The sequence below is a fragment of the Patiria miniata genome, unplaced genomic scaffold, assembly GCF_015706575.1.
Source record: "Patiria miniata isolate m_02_andy unplaced genomic scaffold, ASM1570657v1 HiC_scaffold_3, whole genome shotgun sequence".
In the NCBI taxonomy this organism is placed as follows: Eukaryota; Metazoa; Echinodermata; class Asteroidea; order Valvatida; family Asterinidae; genus Patiria; species Patiria miniata.
The window spans coordinates 36,596,991-36,623,166 of record NW_024037069.1 but is presented as its reverse complement, the minus strand read 5'-3'; the positions used below and the strand labels follow the sequence as shown (position 1 = coordinate 36,623,166).

The 26,176-nt window shown below is 41.3% G+C and overlaps 2 protein-coding genes across 3 annotated transcripts in view; both read right to left on the bottom strand.

Moving 5' to 3' along the window:
- LOC119737008 overlaps positions 1–12,276 on the bottom strand; it is a 61,905-nt gene extending 49,629 nt beyond the window's left edge. The window contains exons 1-8 of one of the 2 annotated variants that reach the window (XM_038211065.1): positions 11,972–12,276; positions 11,075–11,245; positions 9,660–9,778; positions 8,074–8,455; positions 6,719–6,842; positions 5,100–5,293; positions 1,671–1,806; positions 521–753 (exon numbers count right to left, since the gene is read on the bottom strand). In XM_038211065.1, coding sequence (XP_038066993.1) covers positions 521–753; positions 1,671–1,806; positions 5,100–5,293; positions 6,719–6,842; positions 8,074–8,455; positions 9,660–9,778; positions 11,075–11,245; positions 11,972–12,248 — 1,636 coding nt within the window. In that variant the 5' untranslated portion in view covers positions 12,249–12,276. Of the gene's footprint in view, positions 1–520; positions 754–1,670; positions 1,807–2,918; positions 3,044–5,099; positions 5,294–6,718; positions 6,843–8,073; positions 8,456–9,659; positions 9,779–11,074; positions 11,246–11,971 lie in introns of those variants that run through there. The other variant, XM_038211067.1, reaches the window with a different exon arrangement.
- A 3,056-nt stretch (positions 12,277–15,332) lies between these two features.
- LOC119736781 (polycystic kidney disease protein 1-like 2) lies at positions 15,333–25,899 on the bottom strand. Its single transcript, XM_038210791.1, has 14 exons — positions 25,618–25,899; positions 24,812–25,054; positions 24,222–24,449; positions 23,715–24,095; positions 22,969–23,210; positions 21,976–22,153; positions 21,486–21,663; positions 20,744–20,869; positions 19,983–20,270; positions 18,565–18,887; positions 17,261–17,516; positions 16,651–16,784; positions 16,282–16,414; positions 15,333–16,024 (listed from the first exon to the last, which is right to left on the bottom strand). The coding sequence occupies exons 1-14, from the start codon at positions 25,879–25,881 to the stop codon at positions 15,891–15,893; spliced, it is 3,108 nt and encodes a 1,035-aa protein (XP_038066719.1). The 5' UTR covers positions 25,882–25,899; the 3' UTR covers positions 15,333–15,890.
- Positions 25,900–26,176: the final 277 nt, after the last annotated feature.

Genomic DNA, 26,176 nt, shown 5'->3' with positions numbered 1-26,176 from the left:
CCTGTAAACGCTGTTTAATTAGCGCAATATGTAAGGGAGCAGACTAATGATCAGCCTGGCAGCACATGCACAATGTCGTTGTTGCCGTATGGTCTAACGCTACTGTTTTCTCTGATTTTTGTCTTGACTATTCAAATTTTCCGAAGAATGTTCGTGTCGGTCGAGATCGTAAGTGGGTGCAGACTTCCCAAGCCTTATGGCCTTACTGAGGTCACCTCAAGCTCCATGCTGAAGGATATTTTTGAGAGTTTTAAGGGGATCGAAGCGTCATCTGCAACATCAGCTGACATTTGAAGAAAAAAAAAGAAGAGAAAACAAAAACAAAAATCTTTCAATTATTTTTCTCCAAAACTATTTTTGTTATTATAATGAAAAAAAGAAGAAGTCCCATCTCAGTGAAGAATGCTTTTGAAGTAATAGATTTTTTTCATGCACTTGGTGACTTTAATTTTCAACGCGTATTTCGTGCAGTGTAACCTCTAATGCCATACAGTCTTGGGTTTCTGAATGTAAACAATACCTTCGGTGACAAAGGACACGATGCGGCCATCTTGAAAATCAACCGTGGCACTCAGGTTGGTGCCTTGGTAGATGTAGAAATCACAGCCAAAGCGGTGGTCGTACTCCACCGCTAGAGGGCAGTCTACAAGCACGTCGGTCATGTTGGTTTCCACGGTGGCGCTGATGGTTTGATTTTCCTTGTTCAACCACAGGTCCGTTGCAGTGGCAGTGATCGAGTATGTCCCGGGTTTGCTGCAATAAAAAGAGAGAGTTTCGTTATTTGAGAGTAGGGTCCCCAATGTTTTCGATTGTACTGTATCAGTCATCCGACAGAAATCTTGAAATGAAAACTCATAATTTTTCCAGGACAAAATTAGCACTTTCCATGACAAATTCCTGCACTGTTTTGGCATCTTCTCAAAACTGCTCTGGAGACAAGATACACAACTCCCTTTCAGCCATCCAGTTAGACACAAGACTATGAAGCACCATGAAAGCAGCGCAATGGTGTAATGGACGGGCAACAGGTACAGAGGAATACATGCATATAAAAGAGAAAGTATAATAAACTGGAATGCAAACCAGAAGACTGCAAAATATTACGCATCATCACATATGGGCTGAACAGTATTCCAGGACTTTCTTAATTTTGGAATATCAACTTTTCATGACCCCTTGTCAGTCAGATAAAAAGTTAAGTTTCCTAGAATTAAGTTCCAATGTCATTAGGGTTGTCAAGGAATAGGCACACTTATCACCAAAATGTCATCATTTAAGAAGTTTTGAGACAAACTATTGATATTAGTACCCATTACATTACCGTACCAAACTACATACATGTCAGAAAAAGTCATATTCTGGAAAAGTTTAAAAGGGCATCACGAATCTTGTAACAACTAAATCACAAGTAACAACTAAAACACAAAAAAAGGAATTCAAAGCGTTGAAAGCAAAACAGTGTTTTTTAACTTTTAATAACATAAAAATGAAGAAAATAACCTATCTCTGGAAAATTTGCATGGCTATTCACACTCCCCTAGGTTTTTCTCTCACTAATAAAACTGTAAAATATTCTTTCTTAGTTCAATACTTGGAAGGAGACAGTATTGTAGACACTGATTAGGACTCCCTGAATAAATAAAGAACAAAAAAGCACGGCAATTACGTACTTGTAGTGGTGGATGATTTCTGCGTCAGACAGTGCAAGGTCACTGAACCCGTCGCCATAGTAGAAGTCATAGGTCACACCGGTCCCCCGCGTAATGTTACCAACCATGTCAACTGGCTGGTAACAGACCTCCAGATCTGTTCAGTAGCGAGTTAAAAAAAATGTTTATTAAAATGATGCTTCACTGTTATGCAAAATCACATTATTATTCAACAGTAGATCAAATCTTTAAGAAGTTTAGAATGTCTAAAACTTATCTACCCATACAATATGGCCTAAAAATAATAACAAGATGATGTTTAGAACATTATGAACATGGCCCTTTGGTAGTCCGAGTAACTTGGACACAACTTATCGCCTTTTTAAAATTCAGACATGGACTGTCCGAATGTTAAAAAGGCAATAAGTTGGGCATTTAAGTTACTCGGACTGGGCCCTTTGGAACCAATACCTTAGCTACCCCTAGAACTACGGGTATTAATACGTAATATTACGTGTAATACCCATAGTTCTAGGGGTATACCTTAGCAGTATGGGAAGAGCATCGCTTTTAAGATAAAAAAAAAAGGTGTTTTTAGTAAAGAAAGAGGGAGCAACTCAGCAAGTGGCCAATATGCATTATTATCATGTTGCGGCCATCTTGATATATATCCCTTTCAAATTGAAGTAACCAAAGCGAGGTTTCTGCTTCTTCTGTTGGCCAGACTCTATGACAAGCACTATTAGTAATAGCTAGGCTTGTGTGGGGGTGTGTGGGGATGAGGTTGAAAGGAAAAACAGTCTGGTTTTTCTTTATTCTGCGCTAGTTCTCAGTGGCGCACAACCTCGTATGCGAATACAGATCAGTGTACAGGTGTAGGTGGGGCTAATATGTGGAGTGTCCAATCAAACCATGCCTGGTAAATCCCGACGTCATCAAATTATTTGCCGCTATTTGCCTTTTGTGGACGTGTCAGAAACCACATTTTTTTTGTATCGGTGCTGTGTGTGTACATTGTGAGACCATGGAGGAAGGAACACAGGTGTATGTTATGTACAGTACATGTCACATGTTGTAGCTATATGACCTTTCACCGCGCGCTAACTTTAATATGCAAATTTCCACGCATCCAATGATCTAGCGCAATAATCTAGCGCAGAATAAAGTTCAAAAGTGACCTGTTGAGTGTTGATTTACGAAAATACGATTTTTAAGGTCAGCTCGAGCACCATCCCCAAAACCTCACATGGCGAGGATATGCAATTGAACCTTCATGCTCCCCGTCATGAAATCCAATTTGCCACAATTTTGACAATTCTTCTGTGACAGAAATGTGAGAAAAGTGAGCTCCATGAGGTTCCTTCACGAAGACCGTATCTCGATTTATTCATGCGCGCCGCCATCTTCCGAAGTTGTACTGAGCTCGTAGCAAACATAGAGGGCGGTACATTCCAAGATTACATGGTGCTGTTTTTATAATATAAGGCTGCATCCGAATCAGCTGTCTAGCTAGGTCTAGGTCTGCCCCCATTGAAATACGCGGGGACGCGCTGACAATAGACGTAGCCGTAGCTCTGGAAGCCCGTTTCGGACACGGCCTAACTCTATGGGTGCAATGGATGCAACCCTGCATTAAAATTCCCATAGATACTAGTGCTAATGCCCATACTTCAAAATTCTTTTAAAAATACTCAGAACTTTCACAGGTATTGAAACTGCACAGAAAAATTATGATTGACATGTCATCTTTCATTTTCTTTTCATTTTTAGATGGGTTGACCGTTGACTTTTCGAGATTTTCTCACCCAAAGAAGACGACCCCCATATATTCCCCAAAGTGGAACAGAATTGAAAAACGATCCCTCCACAACATGGCAAAATAGCGCAACCCCCAAGCCCAATTTCATCCCAAATGCTCAGAATTGGAAGCCCCAAGTCCGGGCCAGAGGTTCATTGCCGTATATCTTGAATTCCTCAATTTATGGCTCTCAGGACTCTCGATACAGAATATTTTGTTACGGTATAGCTTTTATTCATGCGCTGCCCCCCCCCCCCCCCCCCCACACTGACAACACTATTTCTTGAAATTACTGACGTGTCTTTTTTAAACTAAAAAAATATATACATGCAACGCAAAAAAATTATTCGCTCACGATTTTTTTTTCTTAAATGTTTCCTGCACGCTAACTTATTGCAAATCTGTGGACTTTCATGCCGCGCACTCATGATGGTCCCACATGGCCCACAATGAATTAATGTCAACCCAAAGCAAAACTCAGGAAGGCACCGCTCATGGTTCTTACCCCAAAACCTTTATTTACCGATCGCTAAGGCCCATGGCAAGAATAAGGACAGGCTTGAACATAATGCTGGCTTGATAAAAATCAATAACATTTGGTACCGAACTACACAACTTGAATTGCAGCTATACTGGATAAACAGACTCGACGTTTCAGCCGATAAAATCAATGGGTTTCTATTTATTCAGTGCGAAAACAGCCAATGTGAACCTTCTACAGCGTATTGATTGTTTAACCCCAAAAGCCTGGATATAATTGTCAGCCCGCTGTGCGTGTTTCGGCCATCGAATACATTCCTAGATCCGAATAATTGGACCACCTTTTGCTGTCACTACCTTGAATAATTTGAGCCAGAATTTACCATAACCCCAATTTCTTTTCCCCTTATCGTAAAGATAATGCTTTTCAGACTGGCAAAGAATGTTCTACGTATTTCGATTTAAAAAAGAATTTCCTTTTTTTGTTGTTGATCGATCTCCCAACCCTCAGAAGGCAAGTTTTTGGTTGCTTTTACCTTTTCGAAACAAAACCATCCCCAGAATTTTAGTTGGGCTGCAAATCATGGACATTTTTGTTCATTGATGATTCCATACACGTTGGTGGATTTTTTTCGTGAGAAATCTCATTCGAATGGGATAACATGTAGTGTTGTATTGCTTTAAAACTACTTTAAATAAACCTGTTTTCCGGATGAAATCCCCCAAATCAAAGATGCCCAGTCTGCCATCGAGTCCAACTTTTTTTGCTTAAAAAATAAGGAAGCCGTGTCAGGATTAAAGATCCGTTCCCGGTCTCCGTACTTTTTATATAAGTTTCACTTCATTTAAATATATATATATTTTCAATTGGTCCTATAGAAATTTTTAATTTTAGAAAACATTTCAGAAAATTATTCACTTTTGAACGAGACATTGAACGGCAGAAATCCATCGATGCTTTTAATTGAAATACTTCTTCTCAGAGAGGATGCTACTTTCATACTAATTTTGCAGAGGGCTGCAGATCAGACGACCAAAATCGAAAAAAAATTCTTTTTTCCCGTTAAACGACATAAATAAGAGACTAAAGGATTGATTTTTGGTGGAGAGGGGGCATGGGGTTTCAAGTTTAACTCAAATTCATAAAAGAAAGAGTCGATAGACGAACTTACCTGGTAGTTCATCCAAAGTAAATCCCACGAGAACCAGAGGCGTGGCGTAGACTTTATTGGCCAGCACGCCGCCGCAGTTGTACAGGGGCTTACCGGGGCACGGGTAGTCACCGCATGAGGTGGAGTTACCTATCTCACTCTGGCCATAAGATTGACTGCAGAAACACAGGTTGCCTTCCTGAAGGGCCGCATATCTATTGGAGTGGAGATATTGGTTCACAAAAAGGTAAGCAAGTTCTCTCCTTGAAGGTATTTTAGGATCGTTTGCATTTCTTCAAAAAAGTAACCTAGCGAATTCGTCACCGACACTACGAAATGATACCCAGTTTTTTAATTTTTTTTTTTTTTATAGTTTTTACAGAACCGCGGGTTATTTTCGTTTTCTTCTAGCGCGTATCGATCCTTACATTTTCGTTTTCACGAACTGACACTGATCTTAATTTCACCAGTTTAAACGGTTTATAATCAATTTTTCGTGTAATTAGCCCACAAGTATACAAGTCAACATTTTCTAAACATTTTTTTTCCTCCGTACTCTATTGCCGCAACATGCTTTGCTTTTGGGTGTCAGTTCGTGAAACCGAAATGGTTGATTACGCAGTTTTACGAACTGACACCCACTAGCGCGTGTCAGTTCGTGGTGGTCGGTGACAAATTGTTATCAGAAGGCTTTACGTGGATTAAAGGCGATATGTTTGGGTGTGGCAGCCCGCTAAAGAAAGATTTTCAAATTGAATTGATAATTTTCTAGCATTGCCTTAGTTATGAGCTTTCCAATGAGACATCGAACACAACAATCGGCCAACAATAAGTAACCAAAAAATTAAAGTCAACGTTTAGTTCTGAAGCCAGCGGGACCTAGTTACGCGGACGCTTTTGCGACAGTGCAGTTAATTATGAATAATCATCTCAACACACGGACTGACCGGCCGCGATCATTGCGTAGATAAGATCGGGCCAGGCTAGGCGAATACAAAACGCGTGGACTTCATTGTTTACATACATGTCGTCCCCGACACCACGCGTACACCACACAAAAGTGCTACTTCGTGAAAACCGCAAAATGACAAATGTTGGTTTCAGAAATTAACACTCAAGTGTTCGCGCGCACACCGGACACTGGCGCAAACAAGTTCGTTTTCACAAAGTAACAACACCTTTACGGCAAAACTATTTGGTAAAAACGTTTTAAAACGTTTGACACGAATGTGATTAATCTATAGTCTTGTGGAATTGCAGAAAAATTTTACAAAAAAACTTTCATAGCGGTGAAATAAAGATAAGTGTTTTGTGAAAACGAAAAATATAGTGCACACTGTGTAGGCTACATGAATGTTACTTAATTGGTGAACACGAAAATCACTTGTTTCTGTGAAATACGCGCGCGTGGTGCGAAAGCAAGTCCACTTGCGTTTTACTTTGTGGTGTCGCTGATTACCTGGCTACGTCTCTAGATATAAACATTATTTAGCATTTCACTCAAAACTTTCTGAACTGGAGCGTGCTACTTAAAACCATTTTTGAAAACTGTATAGGCCGCATAAACAAGCAAGCACATTTATTTGTAAAAAGACATTACATTCCTTAATAATTCGTTCGGAAAAGAAATTGTTACTTACGTGTATGACTTCTTGGCGCACCGTGAGATACATATCTCGGGAGTCATTTCGGCCAGACCAAACTGGCCCACAGGTACAGTGAACTCGCGATCAGCGTAATTCTCGAAGAAACATCCCTTGTAGCCTGTATTCAAAGGAGAAAAATACTGATCACTTGAATAACCTAAAGCGAAATTCAGGATATCGGATTTTGAGTGAGCATTCATGGTCTCTCTCACAGTGTTCCTGCATTTTCCCTTTATGTATCCCTTCCCACACAATAGGCCTAAGTTGAATACTTTAGCAGGTGCGGATCCGGGGAGGGGGGGGGGGTGCCGCTCTGTTTCATATTTTTCCCCGTAGAGATTGAGTAAAAAAATGTGAAACCCCCCCTGCTCTGACACTCCAAAAAAAAAAAGTTATGACAATTGCACTGATAATACTTACGCATTTTGTCCCCAAGAGGCGTTGACAGCTGTATTTAGTGGGTATTTGTATACAATTATGTGATAAAGTGTGCACGATCGTCCGATATGAACAGCGCCTCCACTGAGGCCCGCAACTACTGATTTTACGGAAGCGAAGTGTCGGGAGAACAAAAAGAGACGTGTGTACATTTAATGACTGATGACCCCCCCAGCAAAAATTATTGGATCCGCCCCTGTTTAAATTACTTAAGTACAGAAAAAAAATATCAATTTTTAAGAACATGTGTTGAAATCCAGTATGGTATATTAACCCCCACTTTTTTTGACCTGGAGGTGGGTGGGATGTTGCCTTCTTGGATCATCCCCACTTTTGTGGTGAGAATCCAACAACTGAATCGGTACAATAGCTCTGAAAAAGTAAGAGAACAAGTGTAGCGCCCCCTATAGTCGAATTTCCCGTAATTGTTGGATTTGGCTCATCACCCCTCCCCCACCTTCCGAACTGCTAGTTCAGACGAAATCTATAATGGAAAATACGATGATTTTAATTTGAGTAATAGGCGACAAGACAATAGAATGCTCGGACAGTAAAAATGAATAATTCTTTTAAATAACCGAAGTGTCGGGAGAAAAATAAACGTGGGTGAATCACTGATGATATGAACCCCGCCTGCAAAACGTCCTGGATCCGCCCCTGTTTAGATTGCTTAAGAACGGAAAAAAATAACAAGAAAATAAACAACCCGGCGCACACTTTCCCGGTTTTACGGGTTTCCCGGATCACCCAATTGCCGGTACGTTTTTTTTCACCGTTACCCGCACAGTCATATCCAATGGATTGGACCAAATCTTCAGCACACCCCTCTGTACGATGGCCCGATGATCTAGTGAACCGGTACAATCGGAAAGGTGTGCGCCAGGCTTTATGATGTAGTTTTGCAGACCTACCTAATGGCGAGATAACAGCTTGCAATGAGTAGGCTCTTTCCAGGGAGCTGCCGACAGTAAACTCATCCCCGACTTTATAGCTGTTATAAGCGTCGTCGGAGTGACTCGTGTAGCGCATGTCCATGAACTCATCAGTGGCCGTGTCATGCCGGATCCGGGACCCGCCGCTGTTCCATCGCCACCCGAGGACGTCACCAGGCTCGAAGTACAACCACTCAGCCTCGTCCTCAATCAGGTGCGTGTTGGCCTGGTTGTTGGTGTACCCGCTGGGCACGTCCGTCTCCCCAGTCAGACGAAACGTGGTCTCGGCCTCGTTGGTGGGTCTGTAGACGCCCGCCTTGAAGCCCCCGTCACTTGCCGCGTAGAAAGTCCAGCCCTTGATCTGTTTGGAATTCAACGATAAATATTTGTAGCCAAGGGGCGCAATGTGTTCCACTGAACAGGAAAAGACAGCTGTAAAGACGGTTCTCCGGCGGCGAGAGACATGCGTCCCACCACCACCCATCAGCAACTTTACGAAGTGAGGATGTTTTTACTTGCACCTAGGGCCTATCTATGCCGCACCTGCACAACTGCACAACTTGAGTTACCTCGACTTCTCCTTGGACAAATAACACTGCTTTTTAGGAATCTACACATCAAGCATCAAGCTCTATTTTCGGGTGAACCTTCCCTTGACCGGGCTATACCCACAGACAGCGCAGTTTTGTAGGGAATCGTTAGTACTGCAGGAAAGCGCCTCCATACAGGTTCGAGGCATGTTCGGCTGACTCGGCAGCCAAGGCGCCCAGGGGTGGTGTTAATTCCCCTTTCTGGTACTAGGCTGTTATGTGCCGAGGAGGGACGTTTAGGGGGCCCGGAAAGCCGACAAGCAGATACTCCTTTAGATTAAAACTTTCAAGGTAATTTTTTTTGGAGCATAGGCCTACTCAACTCAATATTTCCTTTAAAAGAAACTTGGTTGAAACGAAGAACAGAACCTTAGATTAATGAAGAGATACCGATCAGTATTCGTGAGAAAAACAGGTTATTTTACTTGGTTGAAACGAAGAACAGAACCTTAGATTAATGAAGAGATACCGATCAGTATTCGTGAGAAAAACAGGTTATTTTCAAAATTACAAAAATCGCGAGATGCCGCCAAAATAATGTTCTGAGTTTAAAGAGGCAAGGGCTTAAACTCGACAGTCGAATAAAAAATGCAAAAGCTTCCTTTATTATGAATAAACTCGAAGAGGACAAATCATCTCCAAAAAAACTTTGGCAGACACTTAAAGGTCTTGGATCTTCTAGCAAACCCGTTCGTCTAAATCATATGTCTAATGTGGACGGTACGCCAGTTTTCGAAAGAACGGACCTCGTGCTCGTGTTTTGGGGAAAGTTTGCTTCTCTACACACCACAGTGATCCCGTTGTGAAAAAAATCAGGTTTCTAATGTTTAAAGTAAGAATTGTCAGTCTCAATGCCCATTCTCTAATGAATAAACCCAGACAAAGAAATCACCAAATGAAACAACGAACAAACGAAGAAAAGAAAAACCCATGATTTTTGTTCTGTCAGTGCATGACTAGGCTTAATAATCTCACCTGCCCATAGCACGTGAAGGGTTGGCTGTGCATGATCATGATGTAATTACCACCGTCGTTCGAGGAGCGAGATTTGGGCTCCGGACCGTGGACCTCGTTATCGCAATCGACAGTGAAATCTGGAAGGAAATAAGGCAAAGCAAGAGTCATAAACTTGGCCCCATGAGCACACAAAATAATATTCCATTGATTCAGAACGATTTTTCACAGAAAAATAGTCTTTACGTTCATTCGTTGTACACATTGGTAATGCAGAGTTCGCCTTTTCCGAGGTTATGCTATAGGATAGCACTGCCCTGCTTCGTTCACCAGCCTACATCCAAGCTAAGGTAAAATAATGACGGTCAGTAAGCGATTAAGTCTGTCAGTAAGTTGTTGAATGTTGTAGAATTAGATAATTAATAATGATGTGTTGAAATAGCGCTTTAAACCTAAGGTTTCAAAGCACTTTACAATTATTATTATCCCTGTTCATCAGGAATGAGACAATTTTTTTTCTGCAGCAGCTTGAGATCAGCGAAATGTGGTATATAATCTTACATGTCTCCCATTCATACTCCTTGGTAGCAGTGGCGTCGCCAAGGGGGGCCAGGGGGGGGGGGGGGGGAACGCGCCCCCCCCCCCTGGAAAACCTAGTGCCCCCGGAGTGCCCCCCCCCCCATCAAATGCTTGTGCCCCCCTATCCTCTGCAAAATTCTGCGCGTTGTTAAAATCATTACCTCAAAAATAGCAATTTCTTGAGATATCTTCAGATCGAATTTAGCATCAAATGTGGCACCATTTTGCATCTAGCCCATCCTCCGTATGCGAACATTTTCCAAAGGGGAGGGGGGCACCCCCTCCCCTTAGACCCCTCCCCCAGGACGGCGATCCGTATCCACCTAAGTGCCCCCCCCCCATCAAATGCTGGTGCCCCCCCCCCCTGTGCCCCCCAGACTGAAAAGTCTGGTGACGCCACTGCTTGGTAGAGAGAGGCAATTGTAGTAAGGTGTCTTGCCCAAGAACACAAGCACCATATTCCCCGTCAGGGTTCGAACCCACATACCATGGCACATGAGACGATGTTCGACTCATGATGAGTCGAACATCGTAACCATGGGACCACAGTGCAAGGCCGGTATAAAACTTGGCAGAAACCTGGCGGTAAAAGTGTATTTTAGGACACCTCTTTCTCTTCAGTTTGTTTTCATAGTTCCAAATGACGTCCAAAAACCTAAAATAATCTTTCTTTCCCCTAAAGTAATAATAGATAAATACATAAATACTAATAAGTAAAAGATAAATAACTAAATAAAAGGAGTTCAGTCTGTTTCGATTCCCTGTAGCGGCATTCATAATCGCACGAGAGTGGCCCTTTCCAAGCAGTTTATTTTGCGCTGGATTTATTTTGCGTGTATCATTCATAATATGCTTACCCTCGTCTTCGAAATACGCTTTCAGAGAGTAAGCCCTGGTCGTCGTCGAACTGACACTGTAGGTCGAGCCGACCGTGTAGTCGGTGGAGTAGTCCGACATCCCCCTGTATCGTAGCGTCACCGACTCCAAGCTCAGGTCGTAGTGCAGGGCCGGGTATGCGTGGCGGAAACCTGGCGGGGAAAGTGTACTTTAGGGACGCCTCTAGTCTCACTGTCATATTCTCTCAAATATTTTTTAACCGTGTATGGACCAAAAAATATGACCTTTTTTAACCGTTTTCCCCAGTAAACGAATACCGCAAAAAAATCAATAAAGTTTTGGTATTCCTTTGGATCGCGAGTGAAATTTTGGTAAAAGTGTCGTTTTGATCCAGAAACCTGTCATTTTGACCCTGGAAATAATCAGGTCAAATCTGATCCGAATTCCGTGTCAAATATTTCCGACCCTGAAATCTTGGCAAAAGTGTGATGCTGATCGCCAAACTAAAGTCAGTTTGATCCTGAAAAGTATCTAGTCAAATCTGATCTGTGTTGTGTTAGGTCTTTCCGACCCGGAAATCTTGGTAAAAGTGTCATGTTTATCCAGAAAAAAAAATGTAAATTTGACCCTGAAAATAATCAGGTCAAATCTGATCCGACTGCCGCATCAAACTTTCCGACCCTGAAATCTTGTCGAACGTGTCAGTTTGACCTACGGAAATGTCATTGTGACCCTTAAAAAGTATTAGGTGAAATCTGATCCGGATTACGTGTCAAATCTGAAATCTTGGCAAAAGTCTCATTTGAACAAGAAAAATGGTATTAATTTTTGGAACCTGAAAATAATCAAGTCATATTTGATCCCGATTCAGGGTCAAATCTGAATCGGTCTTTAAAGATTGTTAACCTGTAACTAACCTAGCATGTCCCCCGGCTGGAAGGCGATCCGGTCACTAGCCGGTACCTCAACCGCCGTGTAGCCCGAGGTGCTGGCCGAGACCGTATTCTCCCCTACCAGCTTGTAGTAGTTGCCCGCAGTCTTGCGCCAGACGCCCGGCTTGAAGGGCTGGTCGAGCGTGCTGTAGAACACCCAGCCTTTGATCTTTCCGTAACAGCTCAGCTCCGTGGTATCGAAGATGTAGTGACGGTTGCTGGAGTCGCTGATGATACGGTCCTTGATGGACGCCACAGCCATCTCGGTGTAGGCGCAGTATGGGTCTTCTGTCGAGTGTGGGCATTTTGAAAGAGAGATACTTACTTAAGTATGTATTTTGAGTGGTCATTTATTGGAAATTGAAAATGCATGCAAAGATCCTACACATGTCATCTGGGGCACAATTCGAACTTACGATCTCCGAAACACCATCGCCAGCGCACCGGCATAACCTCAGACCCCGTATATTCCAATTGACATTTGGCCATCTTGGAGTTGGTTTTGGATATTGTAATTATGATTCACTAGCAATGAATGCACAAAAGTCCGACTCATGCTTTTTCTTGTAAAACGAAAACCCACACCTTCAAGATGTCTGCTAAAGAAAGGCGTGTGATTTTAAAAAGTAAAAACATGATACAGCCGAAAAATTACTTTCTGAATTTTGAACTTAATGTGGCCAGTATACAGGCGCGTATGGTTCGTGCATTAGATACTCAAAAGCAGTATCAAAATAGCAATACCAAAAGTGTTGGGTTTCTTGGTTGAAAAAAAAAAACAAATCGAAAATTAATTAAGAGACAAAATTGACAAAAGCGTGAGTTACGAGTGTTTCTGTGGCAGTTTATATAGAATCAATGAAACTACGTACCCGCAGAGCCAAACGGTGCTCCAAGCATCAAAACCTGAACACAGAAGTCAGAACAAGGTTATCAAGATTTTAATCAATAAAAGATAAATCGTTCGTTGGCTACTTCAGAAAAAAAAACTCACTAAGATTATAGAGGAGAAATAAATAGCAATATCAGTGAAAATGGTATCAGTGAAATTTGGGGAGAAAAAATAATGAGGATCAAGATTTTTTTATTAAAATACAATCAGGACTCAATTAGAAACTTACAGATTTATAATTAGGACATAATTATGCGAGCTTTTTATCATTCCAAATACATAAAGCCGTAACCTAGAAAGCGGGATAAGACATAATATGGAGATATTATGGCATTTTGCTAGGCCAAATCGAACAAGTTCTTTTTTGTTTGTTTTCTTCAACACAGCAAAAGATGTTCAACTCACCAGAATGGTTAACAATGCAGCTCCGACCCTCGTCATTGTCGCCATATTCCACATACCAACAGAATTATCTTTATGATCTGCTGATATTTCTCGAACTTCTTAGCTATTCCCAGACGAATGGACCCATTTCAGCCCCCAGCAAAGAGGAGAACTGAGTTTCTTTAAGATGGCGTCCTCTGTTTCACAACTCTTTCCCTTCTTCTGGTTCTTTCCTTGCAAGACGTCTGTGCGGTGCGCATCGTCTTACATAATTAATGAGACTTTGTATTGATTACTGTGTTACTTTGACTCCCAAATCCTCCCCATGAACAAGAAGCCCACATTTCTGATCGCCAATATCGATTTTTGGAACACAAAGTAATAGCTGTTAATAGCACACGTTATGAAAAGGCTAAACGTGCGTCGGCGAAATGTTTAACCATCAAGATGAAAACGTTTCCCTTTTCTTGGACGGAAAACATCCTGCTGTTATTTTCTGAATTTAACTCGAGACTCTACTTAATTCGGCCTAAAAGAGCTGTTGTTCAATACATAGGCCTATAAAGGATCTTAAATATCTTGTTCAATTAGATCTCAGTAACAAACTAGAACTCGGAGCACCACCGATTTTTTTTGTTGCTGTGCACAAACCCATATAACATTTCAATGTCTTACCACAGTGCTCTTGGTATTATTATTCAGGTTTTGAAAACTTAAATAATTGTAGTAGTATTTCAAATCGGATCTGTTTGTAGACGAAAAGAATTAAAAGACCTTTTCAAGAAGGTTGCAGACACCCAAAATAGAATAGGCATGTTTTGGGGGATACAAATACAACACTCGCTGAGGTCAACATTCGTTTGGAGAAAAAAATATCAAAATGTTATAGTGGAGTACGGATATATCATTAAACTGCACACTACAGGCGAGCCGAGCTGCATATACCATTGGTTTAGTTGCCTTATACGCGCAACAATCACCTAGAGTGAGAAAGGCAAGTTTTTTAACAGCAAAATATCAACAGCCAATCAAGGACCGCATAATTTGCATGTTACTGCGCAGGATTATCCTCATTTGCATATACCGGTAGCTGCATTGAAGTGGGCATTGTTTTGGCTGCTTTCCAACTCCTGATCGATACTTTCGTGTCCTTGCTATTCTTCGCTGTATTTTATTTGGCCTTTAAGCGCAATGAGAGAGATGTTGTGAAATACATATCAAATTGAGGGCGCCCTATAGTAGGTGCACTGGAGTCAGCTTTGAACAAGGGTTTTATTATATTGATTGGGGGACATAAAAGACTTGGAAAAGTAGCGTGGAATTTGTGCGCTGTCTTTTTATTGGCTGTCTGCTGGCGCACTTACCGACCAGTAAATAAATCGCCATGGACATGAATGAAAACTACCCTCACTTCACCAAACAAAAATCTTTTCGGACCTCTGGAAGTTTTAAAGACAAACATCAAATTAAAGCTGAGATTAACACTTCGTTTACTTTCTAAGTAATTATTTTATGTTTGATATTCATTTGTTTAGCTACTGACTTAATATTTCTACTACATTAAACTCAAAAAGGCACGAACCATAACGGGCACCACGTTTAATTAAATATGCCAAAACTATTGCCCCCTGACTCCGCCTCCTGGCATCAGGTCTATATACAGTAATGTCACACAGTTGCTCTATTGAAAGGTTAACAATGAAACTGAATTTTTTCCACCAAAATTTCTGTCAAGAGTTCTACAACTATTAGTTTCAGCACAATGCACAAATACAATATCAACACCTTTTACTCAGATCCAAAACTTGTCTCGGTAGAAACAGACTAAAACAAGAGCTGAAATGGCAGCTAACTTTAAGGTTATAGATATATTTTTGCTAGACCAGGCATATTTTATCTACATTGAAAGTAGAATTTGGTATTTACCATTGCCATGTTGCAGCCATTTGATTTTTTCCCATTCAAATCATTGTAACCAAAGCGAGGGTGGAAGAAAAATAGTCTGGTTCCTTTTTGCACAAAAACATTATCATTCAGTACTGTTATTGGATACAAGGAACATGACTAAAATGGTGGCAGCATGATAAAGGTCTATTGTCTTTGTTGGGGAGGTAAAGGGGTGCAGAGGAACTTCTAATAGCCATACTATGGCCAGTGATTAAACCACTTTTCTACCTCAACTGAAAATGACCCGTCATTTAAATTGAGTGGTAATGAAATACAATTCATCTGCTCATGCGTATCACAGGAGAACAAAGACCTGCCATCAGATGTGACTTCAGATACAAGGGGTCTATCAACTCTCAATTATATCTAATTTAGTATCGCACATTATGTTTATGTCAATGTGCATTCGGATCACTGCAATACATATTAAGAAAATATTCTACACAAATTCTTTTACAAATCTGCAGGTATTAAGCGCAGCACGAACCCTGTTACTAAATACAAGGCTTAAGTTAAAGTATAATTTCGAGGTTTTACCATTTTCAAGAGTGAGGCATTATTATGTTTAAGAAAAGCTACTCTTTTTTTGAAGAATTTAGAAAGCTTCCTTCTGTAAAACTGTATCTGGGAGTAAGGTAAGGGTCAAACTAAGGTGGCAATGTTTTGGTTGGGAGTTTTGTTCTAGCTGCTGAGGTATATCCGCCTGTCGGATTTCTGTGTTCCCCGCTCGGCTCGGATGAACAGATTCAGTCGATCCACCATGGTGGTCAGTTTGTTCCTTAGCAACCTCATCTCTGCATCTTTAGGATCAATGCCTAGGGAAAAAAGTCATCCGTAAATATGAAAGTTTCTATGATGTTAGCTTGCCCCATGCCTTGAATGGTGTTGAAATTAGAGTTTCCATTTGGGAAGTTTTACGACTGTTATTAATTTTATAGAAGTCCTTTTACAACTTTCTTTGACATTACCTGCGCTATGTTTGGTCTTTGGGAGCTGTACATTCGGTGTACGTTACATTGTGGAATCAATTTTTTTTATGTTATGCACCATCTACTCTTGCAGCAGTACATACCTTCAATGTATTCCTCCTTCTGGACCGGTTTAATGAGTCGACGTTCAGAGTAGCCGCTCCATCGCTTGAATCGCTGCATCATGAATTCCACAATCTCCAGCTCATTCTCTATGGCTTCATTGTCGTGTCGCACCTGAAAGGGTAAGCAATCGGGAGGCGATAGTCAACGGTGATGCGCAGTGCGCCCCCTAGAGTTTGCATGGAAAATGCCACTTTTCAAACTCATGGTCGACTTCGCGCATGTACCGGCAGCGCAGTTTATTACCTGCCCTGTAATGTTATCATGTGGTACATACAGCACATACCAAAAACGTTTTTGGAGACTCATGATAATTACCATACCAAATATACACACGAATGATTTCTTACCTTCCCGAATGTCTCCATGATAATAGACAGAAACATGTTGATCATGATGAAGACAATGATGACCACGTAGGTGAAGAAGAAGGCGGGACCCAGGAAACTGTGCACGGATATCATGTCTTGAAAATCAAATTTACCTGCAAAGAGAACAAGTTGTTCATCAAATTTCATAACTTTTTCAACATATTCTCAATTTCCGAGCGTGCCCCCCCCATCGCGACGTCCATGGCTGTCACGTGGTTTCGTGGAATGATGAACAGAGAGAATAATTGTAAAGCGCCTTGAGTTGTTGAGGCGATGAAAAGCATTCAAAGAAAATATCTCTTGTAAACCAAACTGCGCTCGGACAACATTGAGTGTACAGTGTTTATGAAATTATGAGCTGATGGGCAAAAACCAAATTATGTTGAATTCACATTTCCGCAACACATCAACTCCATCATATAAAAAGTAATTATGTGTATCAGTTGAAGCTTTATTTTCATTTCAGATATTAACAAAAAAAATCTTAAAAACTTAAAACAATTACAAACTCGGAAAAAAAAGACTTTTTATTTCAACTTTAATGCTGAATTTCTGCCCTTCCTAAATTCCAACCCCTAACACAACTAACCCAACATTGTTGAGAACAGCGTCTCAAGTGTCCCAACAAAGGTACTGAAGTCTTCCAAGTGAAGGTGGAAAATGGCGTAGGCAAAGAGGGCGTAGGCGCCAAAGACGATGCCGAAGACCACTGAGTAGTAGGCCAGGTCCTTGGCACATTGTCGCAGCGTCATGGAGAAGAGAAGGAGGCGACGGTTGAAGCGAAGGAGACGGATGAACTTGACGTTGACCAGGAAGAGGACGAAACCTGAGATGTAGCCGTACAACTGGAATGATGATGCGGTAAAAAAAAATCGTTAAGTGATGTGTGTATGTGTCTCTGTATCTAATGCTAGGTTCACACATTCCCGAATTACTTATGAATACAAGAATAAACCAAGAATTAAAATTGATCCCCGAATCACCCTGCCAATTTTGAACATCACCCTGACAATTTTGAACTCACAGAATAATCCCGAGGCAGCCAAGAACCATCCCCGATTTACTCAAGATTCTCTATTCGTAAAGCGATTCAGCTTAAAATTCGGGAATGTGTAAACCTAGCATTACAGGCATGCATAATGTACGATATAAATGTGCAAGTGTGCGCACAGCTTAAGGTCTGCCGTCCATTTCGGGGGTACCACCCCCACTCCCTAAAACCCAGGGTAAACCGATATTTACATTGGCTGCAATCACAAATCAAATTTGACACATGGGATAAACAAATCAAATTATCTGGAATTCACTAAACAGTATATTATTTTGTCAAAACGTTCTGCTGCAGCAACGAAAAAAAAAATAAAGTTTCTAAACTACTCTTAAAGTAGGCGTATACGTGCTTTTTGGGTGTGGCACCTTCAAAGTAAATTTCATATTGAATTGATAATTTTCTAGCATCACATTAGTTATGAGTTTTTCAATGAGACATTGGACGAAAAAAAATCGGCCCTCGACAAGTAATCAATTAATTATTTTCAACTTTTGAATTAAGAGCGGGACGCTCCTAATTCGTTCTGAATATAGTGTGGGCAATATCTGAACTTGAGCGCGCCATTTAAAACCACGTTTTAAAACTGTACAAAGGCCTGTAAAAACAAACAAGCAAATTCACTTGAACAGGACATTATATTTCCTTTAAATTTCGTTCGGAAAAGAAAATCAAAGTTTTAAAAAAGCACGTATATACCAACTTTAACATTTTAGAAATCAACTGCTTTCAGAGAAAGTTTCCACTGCGAATGACTTTCAAATTCTTACATTTCTTAAAATAAAAAAAAATATTTTTTTTCCCAGAAATATTTTCTCGTCTCACTCCTTATATTTTTTTTGTACCTGGTCCCAGTAGGCCACAAAGTGAAAGTTCAGGAACGTCTTGGGTTGCGTCCGCCATTGCTCCATCAGGTCCCAACCAACGAACATCCGGTAGAGATAGAAGACGATACTTGCCACCGCTAACCCAATAATACAGACCTCGCACAGGTTCCAGACGCTGTCGAAATATGCCCGCTTCTCCCGGAAGATGTTTTTGATCTCCCGGAACAGGAAGAAGACTATGAAGAGCGTGTAGATGATCTGGCCGGCGACCACGAAGTAGGCAAAGGCACCGATGTAGCGGTCGAGTCGGATGGTCCAAAAGTAGGGGAAGGGCAAAGCCCCTGTTTGAGAAAAAAATGTACTAAGTAAGAAGATAAGAAAGAAAAGTAAAAATAAAATCTGGACAATAACAACTTCTTTTCTGCAACTATATGGAAAAGTCAGCCAAAACAAAATAAAAAAGTAATCACAAGTAACGTCACAAATTCAATCACAATACAAGTGACAAGTTGTTTGAATGAACTACAGGGTGGTGCAAAAAGACGGAAACTCACTTTTGACAGAACTTTTAACCTGGTTTTAAACTGCTTTTTTTATTTATTTATATTTTTACATATAATGTATATAGTGAAGTATAGCTTTTCAACCATACGCGGTGAAATTTTTTAAAAATAAAGGCCAGAAGAGTGCTTTTATGCTAATTTGAATACAAGTCACTAACATCACTGTTGTCCACGTGTAAGTCTAGTGTAGTGCTTTTTTCTCTTCAAATCAAGCTCCGGAGCTCATGGAATAAAGCCGTCCGTGGACAAACAGGTTTGGCACATGAAATATTTAAACTACTATATCTCAGAGACAAAATATGCATTTGTAATCATTTTTTCGTCACTTAATGTTTTAAGATCACTATTTTAATAGGTGAAATTGAATTTTTGAAATATGCCCAAAAGTAGGTGAAAATTGCTGTCAAAAGTGGGTTTCTTTCTTTTTGCACCACCCTGTACGATATTCCTTTGTTTTTGTTCAAGCGGTAGCTACAATTTCAGAAATGTCTGAGATTGTTTAGGGAGAAGTATTCTGAAGTTCCTCCAATGGGTGCTAATTTGCAAATTTCAGCAATTTTTCCCAAGGCAATTTGAGGTATTTTTTGTGGGTGTCATATTCCTTATTTTAAGGGGAGGCGGGTGATTTAAATTGTGACCAAGTTAGCTGAAACCTAAGTTGTACAGCTAAATACATATGTGCTAGTTTGGAGTTACGTTATACTTTTCGTTTTGTTTTGTTTATAAACACTTTTATTTACCAATTACATTGGCAAAGCATTCGCGATATTGGCCACCAATTCGGGTCAAGCCTTTAAACACAATCTTGCAATCCAAAACTTTCTGGTTCGCAGGAATTAACCCAGGTTTTTATTTCTTAAATCTGCGTTTCACCTCCTTGGGGTAGAAACTCCACCAGCAGAAACGATGTTGCGTACATGTTGATGTTCACATTGTACACCACAAACTCCATGAAGACCGCCCTCGTGTGTTGATCGACCCACATATCTCGCTGGAGGTCGGCCACGATCTGTAGGTTTTCCGCCAAGCTGTCGCCGAGTTCGATGATGTAGCCGCCACCGTTATAGAAGGCGTGCTTTCCGTTGTACGGGAACGAGGAAACGTCGTACCAGTGGTTGTACTTCCATGAGGCTTCGTACCGGTCGGCATAGTTTGGCAGAGCTTTGAATAATGAATCAATGTTTGTTTTTTATAGCGACAAAAACAAAGAGTTGATTCAAACCTGTGACCTCAGGAATGCCAATACCAGCAATTAATACAAACTAAACTATTGGCCACAAATTGGCAGTCTATCGATTTGCGAGTTAATATGTATACTATTTTTTTTTTTTAATATTGAGTTCACAAAGAACATTTTTAAGATTGGTTTCGAACCTACCTTCAGAAAAAATTTCACTTGCAAGAGATCAGGCAGGACCGGCTAAATTGAAAAAAATATCTAAATTTGGTTTTGGACCGAGACTAGGATTTGCTTAACGCACACAAGAAGTTATAAACAGCGTTCAGTATTGAGTGCCATCGGGATGAAATGTGCCATCAGTCCAGGGAAATTCTAATTTTGAGGATCTTTGGCCCTTAATGCAAAGGTTATTTCTAAGAAATAAAGAGACCAGAATGCCACAAATTGGACCAACCTGATGCATTGAGAGGTTTCCAACCGATGTCATAGCTAGTAGCATCTTCGTTACTGATACTATAGGGTGCTCGGCAGTCGTGCGATTTCATCGTGGTCTGCATCACATCAGGAGTTGCGCATGCATCTGCGCTCATCGGACGCAATCAAAGAAATCCAGCTAATTGTTTTGTGTATAATAATGTGTCTGTTTCTCCCTAAAACGACTTGTTATTGCCCAAGCAGTATGCAAATTTGTTTTTTTTCCACAACAATTAAAAAAATTGCTTTCAATTAACTTTTAAGTGAGGCGGGAACTGAAAATTGTGCCAAGTAAGAAGTGTGTTAAATAGTGATGTGTTCCGTGAAAAGCAGACTCTTAAAGCAGACTCTTTGATAAATACACAAATGTAGGTCTGTAAATTATGTCATTTTTCGGTGGGTGATGTCCAGTGGTAAAAACCCCCGAGAAATTATCTGTTACAGTTTTCTGCAGGGTATTTTCTTGATTTGCTACAAATCGTCTAAAATCTCCTTTGAGGCAAAATTTGTACAATTTATTTGAGACATTTTTAGGATCACAAATTTGCCCCCCGTAAAAAATCATCCCCTATAGATTTTTTTTTATTCGTATAGCCACTTTACGATCTGGTTTAAAGCTGCTTGTCTTGAAGAAAAAGAAGCACATGCAAGATATAAATTAACACATCAGATCGGAAAAAAATCTGCCATCCTTGAATTTGCTCCTAAAGGGTCAAACTTACCTTTCTGGATTCGAAGCTGTCGGAATCTGACCCTCCCAATAAGATGCATGTTATTATCGGCCAGGAAATTCTCCCTGCGACCAATTTCATCCGGGTCACCATTGTACCAGTTGTACGAATACAAGGAAGGAAGGAAAACATTCTCCGTGTAGTTCCAGAAATGATCACGTCCACGAATCTTAAAACAAACAGAACACAAAACAGTTGCGCAAACGAAAAGAGAAACGCTTTTAAAGTTAATAGACACCACTTGCGGGTTTTTTTGGGCCGATTTAAGGAACAACAGTTTAATATCTGAAGCAGGTTATTAAAAAACTAATTTGTCGAAATTTCAGCTAAGTATAGATGTCATGGCCCTCCCTTCCAAATGTTCATTAATACGTTGTGACTGGCACTCCCTAGTTGGTCACTCGAGAAAAATAATTCTCTCTGGGAAAATATACTGTTAATTTTCTTAATCGCAAGGCTTTGTGAAATAAATGCGATCCACCTTAGTGAACAGTAAGCGGCCGTTGTACGAAGCCTTGACGAACATGTCCGTCATAGATTTGTTGACGTAGTAGACGTTAGGGTCCCGGTCTCCGAAGCAGATGAGCATGGTGACGTTGAGGAAGATGAGATAAAAGATAATCTCCCGGATTATCTTGTGCATCTTTATTTCTTTGAATCTGATGAGCAGAAAAACAGGGAATTAAGTTTTGAGGCTTTGTTCAGCAATAAATCTCAGCTTACACAGTGTCCATCTCAATTCATATCCGGGACGAGTTCCAGACAAGTTGCGGGTAGAATCATTCACGTTGTCCAGAAGAAGTTCTGCGATTGTCCCGGACATGTTCCGGGGAAATCTTCATTAGCAACTGCTTGACTCGCCATTGCGGGAAGATTACGGGGAAGTAGTTCAGACTCATGCAACTTATACCCGATACAATGCCCGCAAGTTGTCTGGAACCCGTCCAGGATATGAACTGAGAAAGGTCCTTTGCAGCTTAACAACAGTGGCCCTGGTTATTAGTATTGTAATTACTAGTATTGTAAAAAGTGGTTGGGAGTAAAGCGCTTTTTTTCCAAATAACATAAAAATGCAACTCTAATAAGCAGTTGGTAATCAGTATTTCAAGATGTATTATTCATGCTATTGTTGACTTTCACTGCCCTTCCGTTTTACTTGCCTTTTTTTGCTAGTAATATACACAACTGTTCTTCGATTTCGAATGAAACATTGAAAACAAAAATTGCTCCACATTAAAAATGGCACAAAATTGCACACATTTTGCTTTGTTTTGCAGCCAGCAGGGAAGACTGGTTTTAGCCCCTGCATCCGGATCGAAATGTACGGAACAGAACCAGGAACCAGTCTGCTTGCAGAGCATATATACTGCAACCTAAAAAGAATACCGTTTAGTTGGTTACATTATGCCCAAAATAGAAACCAAGTATTTTTCAATAAAAAAACAAAACAAGCAAAATGAGCAATTGTTGTCACCTGATGTCTCTTGCTTCAGCCAGCTCCTCAGGGTGCAATGGAGCCAGGTTCTTAGCCGAAGCCTGGTCCTTAATTTGCCTCAGTTCAGCCTTCTTGGCCGGGTCTTGCAGCTCTTCCATCGTCATGCGATCGTGAAGCCACTCCTCGTCATCTTGGAGATGCGGCGCCATCACTAGGTTGCTGTTCTCCTCCTTCTCGGGGTCGCGGATAACCAGAGAGAAAAAGAGGGCCAGAAGCAGCACCTGTGGGAAAAGGTTGAGATGGAGGTTAAAATGGCAGTTTTAAAGGGCACATTGCCCTGAAATTGCCAATTATTTTTTATGATTTAAATTGTTTACCTTATCTTATTTGAGAGGTCTGGTTGACAGGAAGCTATTCGTAATGGCACACTGTTCCTCAAAAACAGACAAAAAATCCCAGATTGTTCACTTCTAACACGGCAGACATTTTGTGGCTTACACAGTACGAATACAATTTTCAAACTTGCCTATGGGAAGTGAAATTCAGCCACTTCTATACAGGTGCATGTGTTATTGTAAGCCATAACCAATTAATTAAACGTGACCGTAGATAGACGACCCATGTCCACTGTATGCACACGATAAGATGATTTGAGTCTGTGTCCATTCAAGGAACCTTAGCACTAGGTTACGAAAGCTGTACATGACCAGAAATTTACTCTGAGCGATGAATGTTTGTGCATTTCATTTTCTCATGAGTTGGGGAGGAATTTTTGCCCACCTTACCTTGAAAGGCTGGGTGAAGAATATGTCCTGGATCAACGAGAAGCACATGGAGGTCAGCCACTCGGTGGCTTTAGTCCGGCCAAACTGACCGGCAACCTCAATGGTCAACCAGAACGCCACGGCAACCGAGGCCACCACCAGCAGCCAGGCCAGGCAGCAGAGTGGCCAGGGCAGCTCCAGACCCTTCCTGACCCGCCTGGTTTTCTTGAATCCCAGGACTGGCCGGAAGGTTTGGCCATCCCGGGGTGATTCGGTGTCAGAAGTGGGATCAGCGAGGAGGTCTGCCTTTGGTTGCGATTGCAGGCTTGTCTGGCTGTACACATTGAGGGAGATGCTGGGAATGCTGCGGCTGGACTCCTGGGCATCCATGCGAGCCAGTTCCTGCAATTTTGACAATGACATTCCAAAAAATCTTTGAAATTGTGTGCGTTTTCTTTGGTACATCTGAAATTCAACACCTTTATGCCAATTGAAGAAAAATTTTAATAGTAAAAAGACAAATGTTACATTTTCTAGGTCGTTAGTGGCACTGGACTGCTCGCTATCAAAGGACGTTCTTCGGAATTTATCCACTTTTGCCTGATTCTTCCTGGTACTAGTGCATGATGGGATAGGTCTGGACAACCTGAAGAGCTGAACCACAATGAGGTTGATTGGCAGGACCATGAGGCTGCTGATGACCCCGATGACGACCTGGCCAAAGGTGAAGCTGATTGGTCCAATGGTGTACACCAACTACGAGGAGAAAAACATACGGAAACGTTTGCCAGCTTTCATCTCATGAAAGACTTTGACACACGTGGGCCACACTTGACTCCAACCTTCCCTTGTTGAAGGGTTTCACAAGGGTGTTGCAACTTCCCAGTAAGGTGGAAAACAGGGATGTAGTCGAGACCATGACAAATCTCTGCAAGTGCACGACAAGAGCTCCAGTCCCAATTCAAGTCACAAGCTATTCAAATGAGCTTTGACAAAGGCATTACTCTGTTATTGTTCATTCACTGTTTATACTTGTGACTGGACTAATGTGGTTTACTTGTGACTGGAGTTGTGATGGACTCGACAAGATCCATGGTGGGAAACCATCCCATGTAAACCTGAGTGCCGGAGACGTCTGCAAAGTCCACGCCATAGAAGAAGATATTGGCCATCATGGTGCAAAAGAGCAAGGAGAGGCAGCACGTGGCACGCTGGACCCTGGTGAACTTGCTCTTGACCGGCCTGGTAAAGATGGAGAACCAGAGATGCGAGTCGCTCAGGTTGCGTCGGGTCTTAGTGTAGAAGAGGTGGCCGAAGCTGGTCAACTCACTCTTACCAGCGACTGGAATGACACGCTCGATCTGAAAATGAAACAGAATGGGATTTTTTTAACACGAGTTACAATTATTGTATGGCCTCTGACAAACAGCAGTGAGATTGTGGAAATATGAAAAAAAATCTACGAAATATCGGCAAAGGATTTGAGAGACTTTGAGGGCCACAGAGCAATGTTGGAAGTAAAAGAGTTCTATAGACGAAAATGAGTTTCGGCATCCAAAGGCTAGGAATATTTTTTTTCACTGTTTTATTGAATAAGTATAATATTCACTGAGCTGAAACTTCAACAGGTTAGGTTTTTAACAGTCCTCTGTTCATTCTGAACGGTGTTATTTATAGTGGAAACGAACAAAATGTAAAAAAGGCAAATGATCCTATTATGCCATTAATGACTGTACCGTTCTCTTCAAGGCAATTTTAACTGCTAAAATTGATTACTTTCAATAGCCTATTCTTTCCTTTTCAGATTGTCTTTTTTCCCTCTTTTTTTCATTCTGGAGTGTGGACGGGGGTTGGGGTGGGGTAGGGGTGGGGTGGGGGAGGGGTGAGGTCGTTTCGCCATTACAAAGTGCTAAAGATTACCCACCATGCCGTCGTCTTCCTCCACCGCCAGCCACCGGTCGGCCATGAAGTAAAACGTCCGGTCTAGGCGCAGGTCCTTGACCATGATCCGTGCCAGATACCAGGAGGGCTGTTTCCCACGATTGTCGTGCCAGACCCGGATGTGATTCAGGTTACCTAAAGGGGCGGGGCTTGCCAGCAGGAAAGAATCCACGCCCCCGGTCTGGAAGACCTTGCGTTTGGGATCGCGCAGGACGCGAGGGGCGCTGTCGTCTAGATCACCACTCATTAGAATCGTAACATTGGCTGTTGTACCTGTTCAGTATTTTAAAAAAAAATCATTCAATTCAGAATTTGGGCAATTGTGGGCAACAACACGTGCGCGTCTCCATGCAACCACACTGCATGATCCAGATGCGCACAAAATATTATACAAACGCACGCATGTCGTACGTTTGTCTGACATTAGTCATGTCTGTTTGTAGTCAAAATGATGAGGGGCAAAGCTTTGGAATAATTTAATAATTGGTTATGCATACCATACCCGTACTCCACGCCATTAGTGCGAAAACTAGTGAGTGCGC